Source organism: Macrobrachium nipponense, chromosome 17 (assembly GCF_015104395.2).
Source record: "Macrobrachium nipponense isolate FS-2020 chromosome 17, ASM1510439v2, whole genome shotgun sequence".
Lineage (NCBI taxonomy): Eukaryota > Metazoa > Arthropoda > Malacostraca > Decapoda > Palaemonidae > Macrobrachium > Macrobrachium nipponense.
In genome coordinates this window covers 40,433,578-40,449,787 of record NC_087210.1, presented here as the reverse complement: position 1 = coordinate 40,449,787, position 16,210 = coordinate 40,433,578, and the positions used below count along the sequence as shown (strand labels likewise).

The 16,210-nt window shown below is 36.6% G+C and overlaps 1 protein-coding gene across 2 annotated transcripts in view; it reads left to right on the top strand.

Annotated features, from left to right (window-relative positions):
- LOC135196195 (DNA replication licensing factor mcm7-B-like) overlaps nt 1–16,210 on the top strand; it is a 167,857-nt gene that overhangs the window by 141,830 nt on the left and 9,817 nt on the right. For both annotated transcript variants that reach the window (XM_064222794.1, XM_064222795.1), the window contains exon 13: nt 8,459–8,579. In XM_064222794.1, the coding sequence (XP_064078864.1) occupies nt 8,459–8,579 (121 nt within the window). The remainder of the gene's footprint in view (nt 1–8,458; nt 8,580–16,210) is intronic.

Here is a 16,210-nt window from a genome sequence, read left to right as displayed (position 1 = left end):
TCCCCGAGCACCTCGGTCACCTCTCTTCGCAGGTCGTCAAGGCTTGGTATATACCATCATAGTTCACTGTGCATGCTTCAGCGTCATCCTTTGATATACTACCAATGTTTTCACACACATTAAGGTCAGGGGAGCTACCTGGAAATTCACGTGACGAGAAGAAATCGATACCACTGTTTCAAAGCAGCTCCTGTATCTCCCGTTGCTGAATAACCACTGGTTCCATGCAACGTAAAAACACCATACAAACAAACAAACAAACAGCTCCTGTATCTGAAGAGCCTTGAAATATGGTGCCTTATCATGCAAAAATGTGACTTCTTCAACAGATAACACATTTTCAGGATCTTTGAGGAAAGGAAATACTCCACCAGTAAGCATAGTTTTTCTGAAGTATTCTCCATTCGGTGACTGTCCTTTTTCTTTGATGATCCACATTATTCGTTTGGCTGTGAAATAGAGAAAAATTACCGAACATTCAGGAAATTTCACAACTTGGCGATAGCGCATGTCATCGCTGATATCATCCAACTTTGCAGCCCAAATGATGTCATTTTTATTTTGACTTCCTGACTGAGTAAATGAAGAATTCATCTGATGTGGCAACATGGAGAAAGTCAGCTTCATCCCAATCTTCAAGAAATGAACCACAGGAAGTAAGGCATAATTTTTTTAAAGAGCAAAGGAAATTATGCATATTCATTTTGTTTGTATTTTATGAGTGTCTCTCGGCACTTAGGATAAGAAGGCAATAACCAGAAAACAGTGTTATAAACCCTAAGGAGGGTAACCTCCAGTTATGAATATAAAACCGAAGTGTCAGTAACTGATCCCAAAAGTAATCGGGGGTTGCCTGTATAAAGAAAATGGTTTCATTCTTGCGATGACATTATTGTAACATTTATGTACTTCACTGGTACTCAAACTGTGTATGAAAACATTTCAAGGTTCTGTGGCAAAATAAAATTATATGAGTTGTTATTATATGATATCGGCAGTCCCGGGTTATGGGCAGTGATTCTGTTCAATAGTTTGAGTGAAAATTGCTGATGACCAAAAAGCGTGCTTATTGGAACCGGTAACCGGATTTTGGCACCAACAAGCGCCATAAAACCAGATCGTCGATAAACAGGGATTGCATGTGTTTATGTATATATATATATATATATACAGTGTTACCTTGACCTACAAGTTTAATTTGTTCGAAGGCGAGCTCGTACCTCAGTTTACTCATACATCAAATCAATTTTCCCCATTGAAAATACTTGAAATGTTTTTAATCCATTCCAACCCTCAAAATGCCACCCCATATTTTTGTATCATATTAACCCTTAAACACCGAGCCAGTATATCCGAAAGTGTCTCCTGTATGCCGGCGGCGTTCGCAAGTGAGTGCCAAAGCGGAAATTTTTTTTTTTTTTCTTAATCACAGCACCCTTTATTTTCAAGATTAAAAGTTCATTTTTGGCTCCTTTTTTGTCATTGCCAGAAGTTTAGTGTGCAACCATCAGAAATGAAAAAAAATATCATTATCATATATAAATATTGGAATATATGAAAGCGCCAAAAAAAAAAAATCATATATAATTGTATACAAATTGCGCTGTGAGCAAAACAGTTAAAGCTAATAAGTTAATTATTTTTTCGTTGTGTTGTACACTAAATTGCAATGATTTTGATATATAACAAATTATAAAACCATCCTTCATCCTTGAAGTAGAACACCAGTTATTTCAAATAACTCTCCTAAAGGATGTCAATATTCACTTGCAGGACAATCTCCTTGACCTGCAATGGCCAACAGGTAACCATCACATGTCAGTGTAAAGATGTTTTTATACTGCTAACCTTAACTGAATCTGAAAAAGAGCAGGTGGCAAACTTCGTCTTTGCACCAACAAAATTAAAATATAATCCTATCTTCATCCTCTTGGTCTGGGGTTGATTTTTTATGTCCTATTCCTGTCGTCTATTGCATTTCCTCACTTAATTCCAGATCTTAATCTTATTCTTCATCTGGTCCCTAACTAATTCCTTTATTTCCTTCGTTTTCTCCAGTTTTCATTCTCCTGCCTTATCTGGCTATTCTGTAATTGCTAATTTTCCTACTTGTTTACACTACTGTCACTACATCTTTCACCATATATTTCCCAAACACTACTGAGTCACTAAGTGTTCAGAGGCATGGCTCCAACAAGGTTCAAGATTAACTGCTCAGTTTTATTTCATTTTGCAGCTAAATTTTTCTAAACAATGGCATCAAAATTCCCTAAAATTAGTTTATATGTAGGTTGAATAATTAGTAGAAATTACAAGGTACAAGAAAATTTTGTACGCCCCCAAAAAATATACAGGCAGTCCCCTCTTTTATTTTATTTTATTTTTTTATACAAGCACCATAAAACCATCGCCGATAACCTACACTGCCAATAACCTGGGACTACCTGTACTATATGCCTTCTCTTTTTTTCCATATCACACCCAGATAAATTACTTATCATATATTTCCATGTATAAGATGATGATCTTTAAATCCTAAAATTCTTCCCTAAAATTTGGGGGTCGTCTTATACTACAGTTCTTAAATTCGAACCTTGAATTCTAAGATGTGTAGGTAGACTAGCTTCGGCCTTAATGCTATAGCCTAACCACCAACATTCATGAATATTCACATTATGTAATAAACTAATAACAAAAGTAATAAATACATTTTTACCTTATGTATTATTGGCATATCTGTATAACAAATAGCCTATTTGTCGAATAATTGTAAATCAATGAAACAAACTTTTGTCTATGCAACCCCAGCTTAGAAAATGTAACATCGAGTTACATTTGTGCTCTCAGCAACCTTTATCTTTCTGTAACCTTTTACAAATTCCAATGGCAGTGTAATTATGGTAGTAACAACATTTAGGATAACAGAATATTCATTTTTCATTTAATCATACATATCACAATATTGATCACATCTGCCACCATCATAGGAATTCCAATCTGGTTCTGTTGAGTCGACTTCGGCTTCGTTGTCTATATCATACAAATCATATTCAGTACTATTAGTGGCATTCTTTAAATGATTTTATGACCCTTTCTATTTTCATGTTCCCCAGTTCTTTTATAACAAAAATGCAAAGAACATCAAGTGAGGCACCACATAAAACTTTGTAACTGTTTAGAACAATTCAGTCATATGAAAGATAATTGTATATGATAATTATTGTTCATTATAGCGCAGTGTTCCCCCTGTATTACCGTGGGATGGGTACCAACACACACATACACACCTCGTTCAAACCCCTATAATAAGCTTAAAACCCTGTTTTATTAGCTAAAACTTGAGAAAAAAACCACTGAACATTGTTTATACCCTGCTTCTTTTAATAGTTTTATTGCAAAAAGTGCATTTTATGATGAAGGTGCTAAAAATAGAAAAAAGGGGGGGGGGGGGGGGGGGGGGGGGATTTGTGGATATTTCTCATAGAATAAGCAAATTTTCCATGAATGATAGGGTTATGTTCCAGAGAGAAATTCCAGGGAGGGGGGGGGGGGGGGGGGTCACTATTGTTAGTGGTTGTTTGAGAATGGCGACAAAACAATGGCCTCCCTTTTAGGCAACCGTCTGTATGAAAAACATGATATAGAATCGGCTTTGTTAAACCCAGCTTTGATAATTTATGAAAGAAGTGTATCTCTTAATTAAGTTCCATTCGGCAACTAAAGACAGTGATGATATCAGTAAAACTTAATCAATACAACTATTATTTGCCTTTGGAAGTGGATATCTATCAGTGTAACAACCTAACCAAGGCAATAGTCAATCTCTCTCGCTCTTTCATTGACTGTAATACTAATGATACTCCTCCACTAAAAAATTCCGTTTTTTAGAATTCTGGATGAAGCGATTATTGTAGACGTGTATTGACATAAACAACCGTATTGAGAAACAGCTGATTGCTGTTATTAAAATTGTCAAGTTGTTAAACCCTGCCAATTCTCATTGTTAAACCCTGCCAATTCTCAATGGTGGCTTCCATAAGTAAAAATAAAATAAATTTTTGTTCATCCTTAGGCACTGGAGACCTCAAGAAAGAATACTAGTAAATTAAAGCTGCAGGTTACAGCCGAGGCTGAATAAAATGTGTAATGGCCAGGCGGAAGTGATGTTCGTAACTGGAGAAATCGCACCTCATGCTTATACAATGAAGTAATATGTGCAAGCTTTCAACCAAGCTTCATTAATTTACAATGAAAGATATCTACGAATGATATCTCTTCTAACAAATAATGGCAATGAAGATATCGATAATATCAAATCAGCCATGATTTTTAGAATGTAAACAATATCAAATGCAAATGATGTGCATGACAATGTTTATATTCTGTAATACAGTAACAGTATAATAATAATACTGTTATTGGATACAACAAGCAGAGCAACCTCTGTTTAAGTCACCAAATTATGATTATAGTTGTACTGTTTAGTTTTTTCAAATCACTTTTCTCCCAAAAAAATTTTTTTGGTTTTGTAATTTAGAAGTCATCTTATACTACAGATATGAGATATATTGAAGCATTGGAACCTCTCCTGCCCAATTTCTCCAAATCATTGGCACATAATTAATATTTAAAAAATAGTAAGTAATTTTTTATCATAAAATGTATTTGGTCAGAAAAATAAAATTGAAATACAGTAATTAGTGAATATTGCTCTACAAAAAAATCTGTGACTAAGTGAATTTTCCTGTGATACACTTGTAGACATGTTTCACAGGAAAAAACTGCAAATGCTGAACCAGATCTTGTGGGAGTCAACTGTATACTGTATCTTTTTTCCTTGGTGCTTGATTTATTTCATTAAAGTTACAGTAATTTCTTTGTGCTTGATTTATTTCATGGACACAGTCACTATCTGGGAAGCCATTATTATTTTTAAAAATTGAATTTGAGTTTTTTACCGATTCATATTCTATACCTATCCAAAAATAGTGCGAAGTTCATTTAAACATTCTGCTGCTTTTTCCGTGTCTCACGTGGCTTTAAAGGGACATGGGTGTAACCCTTTTAAAGGGCCGAGTGTGAGAATAAACCTTACGCAGTCTGAAATACAGTTCATTTCTGCCTATATTTTTGGTATTTTACTTTCATTTTATGCCTAAAAATCTGGTGATATCTGGCATCTGTACACCCCTCCACTCAGCCAAGGCTGTGAGATACCCAACAGCCACACATGGCCAACACGCCAACAGAGGCACTTCTTTGGTAAGCAATGTCAATGAGAAGAGGGAAGGTGCCCAGTGCTGGTAAAACAAAACCCTTTTCAATGAATTGACTTTGTCATGACACCCCAGCAGTGAGGCTGAAAGGCCAATAAAAAGGCGTGAAAGAGAGAAATATACGTTGATGATATCAACATTCAACAAGATATTAAAGTAAGTAAATAGTGATAATTTCTATTAAACATTACAATAAACAAATAATAATTGAGTCTAATATCGATATATAAGTGTTTGGAATGTTGTATGTAAAAATTATACCAATCATAAGTTAATAACCACAGTATGGTGTACCTAGAGTTCCAACATATTACTAAAAACTTTAAAGTACAATTACTCAAAACATATGTTTTACGGTTTCAAATATTTGCTAAAATTCGAATAATTATTGGATCATCTTGAAACTACTCATTTTAACGCATATTTGTTGTGCCTTTTTTGTGTAGTTGAGCTTTTTTTGATAAAATGATTAATATCGCTAGAGGGAATTTTATTGAAAAAAGGGGGATGTCAGTGAAACGTCAGTTATCGATCTATTTATCTATTTATACCTTGATCTATTTGAGAATTTTGGAAAAACAAAACTATATGTTTTTTGTATGATATTTGAGTATTTACATGCAAAAGCAGGGGAATCTAGGATGAGAAATAAGAATGCGCTTGTGACGACAAACATACATACGGTAATACTTTGAGAAATTATTATAATTTGTTCCTGGACCGAGCTCATAAGTCAATTTGCTCGTATCTCAATTCCATTTTTTTCGTATAAAATAACTGACAAAAATTTTATCTGCTCCAGCCCTCTAAAAACAACCAAATCAATGATCATAACAGTGGAAAAAACGTTTTTAATTCTATATGTACTGTGCACACGAAATGACATAATAAATGATTACTGTGATATGAGACAGACGATAGGGTTGTTTGAGGAGTGTACAGTGGTCCCCCCCCGTATTTGCGGGGGATGCGTACCAGACCCCCGTGAATAGTTAGAACCCGCGAATGTTTGGAACCCCTATGAAAATGCTAAAAACAGCCTATTTTGTTATTGAAAACTCAAGAAAACTCCACTAAAAAATATATATACATGGTTTTTTAATAGTTTTATCACAAACAGTGTATTTTATGATGAAATTGATTTTTAAAAAACCAGGAATTTGTGGATACTTCTCATAGAAAAATACCATGAATTTTCTGCGAATAATGTGGGGAAACGTTCCCGAGAGAAATCCGCGAACATGGGGGTCCACTGTATATATCATTGCTGTACTCTGCTCATAACCACGTCCCAACTCACTCACGCAGACACCACGCTCATGTTTCTTGATAATTTCATGCTTTATCTCCATCGTCATCATGTGTTTTTTCTTCTCACTGCCAACTTACATCACCCTTTCTTAGGACCCATCATTTATTACAAAGAAAGTTCACAAATAATGTGAAAATCATGTAAATAACGCAAACACAACGCAAATGTGTACGGAAGTTGATGACCACGTTAGCATCTGTAAGCGTGCTCTTATCCCAATGCAAAATTTTGCTTGGAGGCTGGCTTGTATGTTGGAGTGTGGCGGGATCACAAGCTTAAAAAACAAGCGGGTAAATTCTCTCTCTCTCTCTCTCTCTCTCTCTCTCTCTCTCTCTCTCTCTCTCTCTCTCTCTCTCTCTCTCTCACATAAACCTAATCACTCCAGCTGCCAAACCCACCCTCAGTCACACTTTCCTCTTTACACTACAGAATTCATGCAGGACAATTGACCTATACAAACACAGACACACACACACACACATGTACTCACCCAACTGCAGATACTCCAGGTTATGCTGTGCTGTCTGCTGGTCGAGGTCACTGGAACACTAACAACCACAAGACAAAAAACAAAAACCACAACTGTAACAACAACAACCAAGGAACAACCACAACCCAGCAAACAAGGAACTCAGCCACAACACAGGACCAATACACAAACAATTACTAACACAAAAAGGCAACACACACACCCACTAACAACATCAAACTTAACAAAAACTAACAATAAATCAACAGAACACAACCCAAACGAATTTCGATGCGTTCACCAGTCTGCTGCCCACACTACTGTCCCTCACAGCTTCTGTCTAAAGACTGCCTAAAAACTCACTCAAAACACAGAACTCTGATCTCCAACAGCACCAGCAGACAACCCAGAACTCACCAACAGTTGTTAACCATCCCATCCAACCACCAATTTCTCTCTCTCTCTCTCTCTCTCTCTCTCTGTCACACACACACACGTTGTCAAATGGAACACCATGACTCCTCCATAGGAGCACTCTTATGTCGAGGTATTACTGTATTGTGTTCTTATGCTAACATAAAGTTGGTAGTGATAACAATTATAGAATGTTAGGTTGCTAAGTAAAGTACTTTTTTTATTATTTATTTTTGGGGTGACCAAGTCCTTAAAGTTGCAGTAAAGCAGTGTACATATCCTTTGGTAAAAATGAATAAATCGTTCATGTAAAAATAAGACAAAACAAGCTTTTGCAAGTTCATGACATCAGCGAATGAGTGTATGCCCACGTACATGCTTTATGCACACAATTGTTTATCTTTTGGGTTGTAAAAATAAAATATGAGAAAATACAATCAAAATATAAAGAAAAAAAATCAAAGCATAACCACAAAAAACAGAATCTAGCATGTACTCTTCTTCTGTGGTGCCCAGCAGTCTAGCCCATGGCCCCAACTTGGAAACTTCTCAAGGCCTCTACCACCCCAAAACCCTTTTCCAGTGTTACCAACATTCTCCTGCAGCCGCAAAGCATTGATCCTGATAATTGTGCTAATTACTTTATTCTGACATTCTTTTCATATGTATTCCCATATGAAAAACATTTGTAATTGGTATTTTTCTTAGGTATGCACACTAGAACACTTTATGTTCGTCCTTGTGACCAAAGGAAAAGTGAGTGAGACAGAAAATGAGTGAAGGATACTTCCCCAACTTCACCTGTTAACCAACTGTTTAACTACCTTGTTAACAAGTCATGACATTTTCCAGATTGTGTTGAAAGATATTCCTGCATGAAAGGTTCTTGGTTTGTATACCTAGGAAAAATAGTGTTATTGAGATGTTCATTTCTTATAAGACACTTTTGTTCACACATTCATTATCTAATGTTTTTCTTTACTTCAGAGCCCAGACTGTTACAGACAAGATCTTTTCTCTCATTCGTGAGCTTGCCGGAGACCGTAAAGTTGTAAAACTTGCTGAAGTTGTTGAGCGATGTACTAGTAAAGGATACAAACCAGACCAGGTAAGAAGAAAACTATATCATTATCCTAGTGGTAGCTCAGATTTTAACATTATTGTTCTTAAAATAATTGACATGTAATGTAAAGTGAAACTAATTATAAACACTGGAGTATTCTGAGACCTGAACTTAGTGGATAGTTCAAGGGTTTGGCCTTCTGTTAAGTAACTTTAGAACCAGCTGAGTAGTCTCATATGATCTTCTCATTCTTGTCATATAGCATTAAATCCTTGTAAGTTTTGAAGAGGGTAAGCTGTTAGGTTCAGTAATGGATGCAGCAATATAGGTAGGAGTATTAAAATATGAAAAAAATGATTGTATGCACAGCATGGGAGTTTGATTGAGCATTTGTCTGCTGATTTCATACTAAGCAAGTGGCTACAGTTTTATAATGCAATTTGGTATGTATTAAACATTTCATCTAAGCCTTTGCTTGTGTGCAGGACCAATTGGAACTGTTTTATTACAAGTTTATTTATATGAAATTGATTTAAAGCTTGCATCTTCCAAAAGATGTTTACTTTTTGAGCTTAGGTTATGCATCATCTGTAATGTATATTTAGAAACTAGAGGGCAGTGTGGGTAACAATTTTACATATGTGATTGATGTTACAGTAATAACATTTTCTAATCAAAACTTGGATAAAATGATACAAAATGGAGAATAAAAAGACATATAATTGGTGAGAGAAGTTCTGTTTAAATTTCATATACAGATGAACTAAGACGAAATGTAAATTCAGTAATTTTCACTACAGTATTAAAAAAAGCATATATGCTGTTATTAATAATATGGTAATATCTTTATTACCTGGATTAAAAGAGCCAAGCCCTTGTCAGATATTTCAAAATTCAGATGAGGGCAAGAATTGTACATGTGTAAAACTGCAGTCCTGTAACCAGTACTTCTTGTGCATTATTAGTACCACATAACCTTAACACTTAATACACATATAAACAACCCTCACACTCAACTGAAAATTTCATGCTTAGCCAATTATCCACCTTTTCTCATATTTGTAACAAGATATACACTATGAAAATGGAAGCAACCGTCTTTGTTTTCTGTTGCAAATGACACAGTGTGGTAGGTAGATGATCTTACATTTGTTTACCTGCAGCCAATCATGGTTCTATCACCATTAATATATTTCTATAAGTCAAATAGGCTGTTACTAGCTTTTTATAGTTTAGTCCCTGTCTTGGCCTCAGAGTTACCTTTTCCATGATCTATCCAAAGCTCCATGGTGACCTGACTAGTGTCAGAATTCTCTTTTAGTTAATATTGTGTTGTAATGATGAACATTATAACATGTGATAAGACTCAGGATAAGAGGGCACTTTCTCTTATCCTCAGTAAATGCTGAACTAAGTTTACTTACGTCAGTAATTGTAAGAAGTGGTCATGTGCATAATGCGCACTCACATTGTTTTCTCGGCCATTCCATTGAGGAGTGAGAGATGTGTATTTCTGGTGATAGAAGTTCACTCTCGACTTGGTTCGGAAGTCACGTAAAGCCGTTGGTCCCATTGCTGAATAACCACTGGTTCCATGCAACGTAAAAACACCATACAAACAAACAAACATACATATTGTTTTCATACGACCAAAAACCGACTAAGACGCCATTACTTTTCTGGTCGACTGTAAAGTGTACTGAAACCAGCGCTCCATGGTTAAAGATCTTCGTTGCAGTGATTTCATTGCCAACTCTCATGAAAACAAATATTTAAGTTGAAAGCTAAGTGCATAATTTCAAGTTAAAAATGTTTGCTTAAATTGTGGAACAATGATTTAGTGTGTGTGAATAGCCAGCATTTCTTGCATAGTAGCATAGTTCATATGTAGCTCATATCATTAAAGGTGCTGAAAACCCAGAACAGTCTGTAGCCTAACCATATTAAGTAGGAACCCCCTTTCTAAGGGAATATCCTATCAGTAGCCTAAAAAACAGCAGTTGCAAAATATTAGATAAGGATGGTCACGGCCACAGAAAACTAGATTAAAAAAGGATGCTGTATGGTTTAATAAGCCTATAATAAGCTGTAACCTGGAATAGGTTGAACAGGAATCCTCTTAAGAAATTCTCAATTCCTAGTTTGATGTACATTATTCTATAAGCATTAACCTAAAGCCATATATGCAAAACAGTAGCTTGGGCTAACTAAAATTACTTCATAGAAGATTAGTCGGAATGATATGACCGTTTTAATTTAAGTTTCACTTGGCCAGTGCAAAAGGACTTACAGCTATATGGCTGTCAAAACTAACTTAAACCTCAGAGATAACATAATTTCTAATAGAATTGATTACAAATATGGAAACCATATGAGGAACTACAGAGGTGTCCCTCATAAACCAAATAATACTAACTAGCTTCTAATAACAACTTACTTTATATTACTACAGGGATGCCATTATCCTGGACCCTCGGTTCAGGTGTTCTGTAGCAAATTGCTCTTCACTTTTTGCCAGTGGGTACAGCCCATACCACCTGCCATGAGCTTAGTCCCTGTAAAAAACAAGGACAATTTGCTTGGTTACATATATGTATGAAACATGTAGCATGCTACTGGAAGCAAAGTTTACAAAGGAAACAGCTCATTTTAAGCTGTCTCGGTGAGTCCTTGTGTTGAGTAGGGCTAAGGAAGGGGGAGATTATAGCTTTCTAGCAGAACTCCGACAGCAAATATTGAACCCTTTCTCAGAACAAGATTTGTTTGGGCCAAAACCCAGTAACACCAATCCCCATTACCTCCCAGGTTAACTCCACAAAGGAAATAGAGGAATCTTTACATTGGGGCGACATTCTTTCTATGGAATATGAAGTGGGCATTGCTGCTAAAATGGCCCTACTGAACCCAGAAGGATCAGGGACACAACTTTTATTCAGCTAACCATGGGAGAAACCTTCAAGGAATTCTGTAATGCTCATGCGGCTATTGACACTATAGTGGATCTTTCCATGAAAAGGAATACTAGATCCAGCTAACTGACTGAAATTACTATAGTATTTTCAGAGGGGTATTGTAACTTACCCAGGACTTCTTCTCCTTAGTAAGAAGAGAAGCAGTTACAGTTCAGTTGTTGAAGTTCAGTCAAATTGTGCAAGCTTCCTCCAACAGGGATACGCGGTTTGCAGCGTTTGTTCAATTCCATAAGGAAATTATGAATAACATTTAAAAGTCCTTGCTACAGAATGTCAATACATGAGAGACATGATGCATGATTCCTAAAAGGAATTTAGTTCAGTGAAGTATACTCCATAGTATAAAAGTACTGCATCCTGTTACGCAAAAGTGAGAGGGGATGCAAATGCTGCCCAAACAAGGTCTAATGTTGGAATTCCAACTGGAGACCACTAAATGGTCAGCTCGGAATACAATACTTCAGATCAAATCATGATAGGAGCTCCAATACTCATCCTGTGATACTAATAATCCTTGGTTAGACGCCTGAGTGCGCATTTTCTCTACTTATAGTAAATATCTAATTAATGAGAGAAAAATCAAAGGTGTACATGTGAAAGGCCACTAACATAAACATTTTTCTTACCTGTGTCTATAACATTCAAAGCTATAGAAGACAGAAGACACCGTTTTACCAGGACCCAAGTTGCGCTAAGTAGCCCTAGCTTTCTGTCCCTTCACATTCAGCAGAATTTCATACTAGGATCCACTCGTTCATATAACCTCTATATTACCTTGCTGGAAGTCACCACCAAAAGGCTTCCAAACATTTTCCAGAACAATTTTTGCTGTGGTGGCCAAAAGTCTTATGAGAACCCTATAAGCAAGCATTCTATGACCTTTTAGACTGGTGCATAAAAGTTGCAAATGGTAACACTGAAGGGCTCCTTCTGTAAGGACCTGTTTGAAGAGTCTGTTGTGAATAAAAAATTGACCAGCAAGCCCACCAACAGAATTGTACAGAGTATTTTCCTAAAAGACAGGTAGCAGGTCAGAAGGGACAACATCAAGGAAATCTTTTTCACAAGGTTCAAAGACCTTATAGGTAAAAGAAAAGCAACACCTGGAATGCCTATCAAGGTAAAGGCAGAGGAAGAGATGGATATCAATAAGAATGGTATGGTTGGAGGTCAATGTCGATGACACCACAGACAATGGAAGTCTTTCCCCTTGGGGGACAGCTTTATTTTTAAGTGGGCTGGGGTGGAAACTCATCCCCCCACCTCCTGTAAAATCTGCCAAAAATTGGACACCTCCCTGGAAGGTTATGTGTAGGAAGCCCCTGTTGCTGGGAGCCATAACGAAGTGTGCATATATTCACCACCAAGCACATTTCTTCAAGTGTCCCCAAGAAGGATTCCTCCAAACAAAGAGTGATCCTAGACCTATCAACATTGAAGCAGCCATTGTTTAGTAATTATATATATATATATATATATATATATATATATATATATATATATATATATATATGTATATAAACTACTGTTGCCCTAGTACATCCAATCCCCCAAAAAAAGAAAGAAAAAGAAAAAAAACTAGGTTCAAAGTCATACCCTTTGAACTAAATATTGCCCAAAGAAATTTTACCAAATTAAGAACATTAGTTGTTTTTGAGAAATCAGGAATATAACTAATAGCCTAGCTAGACCAGAAAAATGTGCTTGAAAAACCTAAGAGCAGTGGTCAACAGACTATTACTGTCAAAAGGTTTTATGATTAATTGGGAAAATCCAGCCTCACACCCAGCAGGCTAGGTCTAAGGTGACAAGTCCCTTTCATATAGCATCATAGTGGTCTGACAATATGAATGGAAAATGAGGCGAATCTGTCATTGTGCACCGAGGAATTCTGGGTCTTAGCCACAAAAGCCACAGACCTCCAACCCCTGGTGTGCTTAACATCATAACTCGGGCCATGAAGCTCCCCAGCTCTTTCGAAGAAGCCAAGGCCAACAGGAAAACTGTTTTTAGAGTCAGATCTGATGATAGACATGGGGGCCTCAAAAGGAGCTTTAGTGGGACTTCTCAAGACAAGAGAAAGATCCAACACTGGAGCTTGAGTTCCCTTGGAGAACAAACTGCTCGAAACTCTACAACAACAAGGAGATTTCCCAGATGAAGAATGTCTACGCCTTTCAAACGCAACACCAAACCCAAGGCTCCTTTTCAGCTTCTGATAGCTGGAACAGAAAGATCTTTCTCATCCCTGAGAAAAAAAAAAAAAAGTGCCTTTCGCTGAACAGAAGCTCTTGAGTGGAGAGAAACCCCATCAACAACACCAATCACTGTAGACTGCCCATTTCCCCAGGTAAACTGCCGACGAGGATTTCCCGAGATAACTGGACATCCGTCCCACAGCCTGTTGAGAAACACACCTCGCTTGGAGGAGATACTTGATAGTCTCCAGCCACAAAGTCCTGAAATCTCCAATGTATGACTCTTAAGGCGAGGAGAAAGAGACGAAGAAGGAGATAGGGTGAATCCCCCCCCCAATGTCTTTTGCTCGAAGGTGGAGGGGAAGAATCACTCCTTCTGTGACTCTTCTTCCCAGAGAGAGCAGAATACCTCTCCCTAAAAACCAAGATCCCAGCCTCTCAAACATGGCTTGAAACAATGCCTCTGATGGCTCAGCGAGAGGTAGCAATAACATCATAGTAGAGTGGCTTAGCGATGCCCAAACAGATGAATCTGAAATAAATAAAACAGATGGTGTAGCCTCCTCCCTCTCAGGAAGATCATTTAGATCCCAAGGGAGAGGGGGCTACATAAAACATAATCTCATCTGTGCTACTCCCGCTCAACAATGAATCTGAAAGGAAAGGAAGGAGACAGCAGTACAACTGAAGTAGGGGGAGCACTTCTGGAAGGGGGAAGCTGAATCCTCCAAACGAGAAGAACCCTCTCAAGAAGGACGAGTAGAAACTCAGCGATGCTCCCTCTTGTAAAACATCTTGCACTGTGACATAGGCCAGTACGAAAATTAGATCGGCACCTACTGCATTGTCATATGGGTATCTGTAATGGTAGCAGCAAAAAACCTGGAGCGCGGAAAACCTTGAATGCTTGGGCACATGCATTGACGAGTCCATGAAGACTTGGAGGACTCCATGATAAACACAATCAAACACAAAGAAACACGGGGAAACAAAGCAACCGGCTTGGAAAGAGAGGAAAAGCGACTTCTCTCCAAGCGGTCAAAGAAAGACTAATACGTCACAAGATACTGTGCTTGGTCGACGACCAGCTCCCACCTCGCATACACAAGAGTTGCCAGATGCCACAGATTCCTTGCTTTACAATCTCTGATTGTTTTTAACTGGTTTCCAGATAGTGCAAGATTATCCTATTGTTAAGACTGAGGGTTTGTTAGCTATGAAAAATACAAAATTTATTTAAAATGTATTTCTCAGTATTCCTTATTAAGAAAGCCATAAATACCTACAATCAAGATGATGTGGCAATAGCCAATGTAGAGGTGATAGGCATTGTGATGCTGTCCCAGAATGTCATTACTCAGAAGTATATCATCTTTATTTATTTTTATTTTTTTTTTTTTTTAGTGTAAAACTATATGCTATTTAATATATAATATATATATATATATATATATATAATATTATATATATATATATAGTTACATATTTACACATACATACATACATATACAGTGGTACCTTGACCTACGAGTTTAACCCTCTTTCGCACCGGCTGAAAATATAAGGGTATAAGGTACATGACTTTTCCCCCCAGGCCAAAAAGAACACTCGCATGGAAAAGTTTTTTGGTAAAATTTGGTACGTACGAACTATAACTAATATACGCTTCTGGTTAGTGTTATGTTAGGCAAATGATTGATGTATTTAATAAAGCAATCAGAACATCTTTATGAGGCTTATAAATAATAAAAATATTGTAATGAACGTGAAATTTTTAAGAAAATCTTGGATATTTTTTGGAATTAGTCATGAAAAATATAATTATTGGGTTTGGGGAGTTTGTTTTATATCTAAATTGTTTAGAAATGTTTGATTTTTCATGAGGAAGTCATAATTTTGCTATGAATTTGTTTGCTGTACTGTAATTCATTAAAAAAAAAAAAATGCTAATTTTTTACAGAGTACAATTTTCATACTTTCCAACCTACTTATGTTGACGTTTAGTATCGTAGCTAAGGAAGCTAGCGGTGTCAGGTTTGCGTTTTCATCAAGATTTATCATCTGTTGACCCAATGGCATCAACTACGTTTACTATGATTGACACACACACCCGAAAATAACTTCCATGTCATCTGTACACTTCCGGGGAAAAATTTATTGATGAGCTATGCTTAATTTGCTCGCACATCAAATCAGTTTCACCATTGAAGATTCTTAAAATGCCCTTAATCCATTCCAACCCTCAAAATACCACCCCATATTTTAATATTTCATGTTAAATAAGGAAAATACGTTTATAAACACATTGTATAAAAACATAATAGAAAGAGCATGTAAAGATATAATGAGGTTTTATACAGTGTACAGGTAGTGTTCTACAGGTAGTGTTCAAGTTACAATAATTCTTCTTACAATAATCCAATTTTACAAGAGAGACCAAATTACAGTAGCCAAACTTTACCCTATCTTCTAGTTAAGTTAGTAAAGTTCATAAACAGCAAATGAA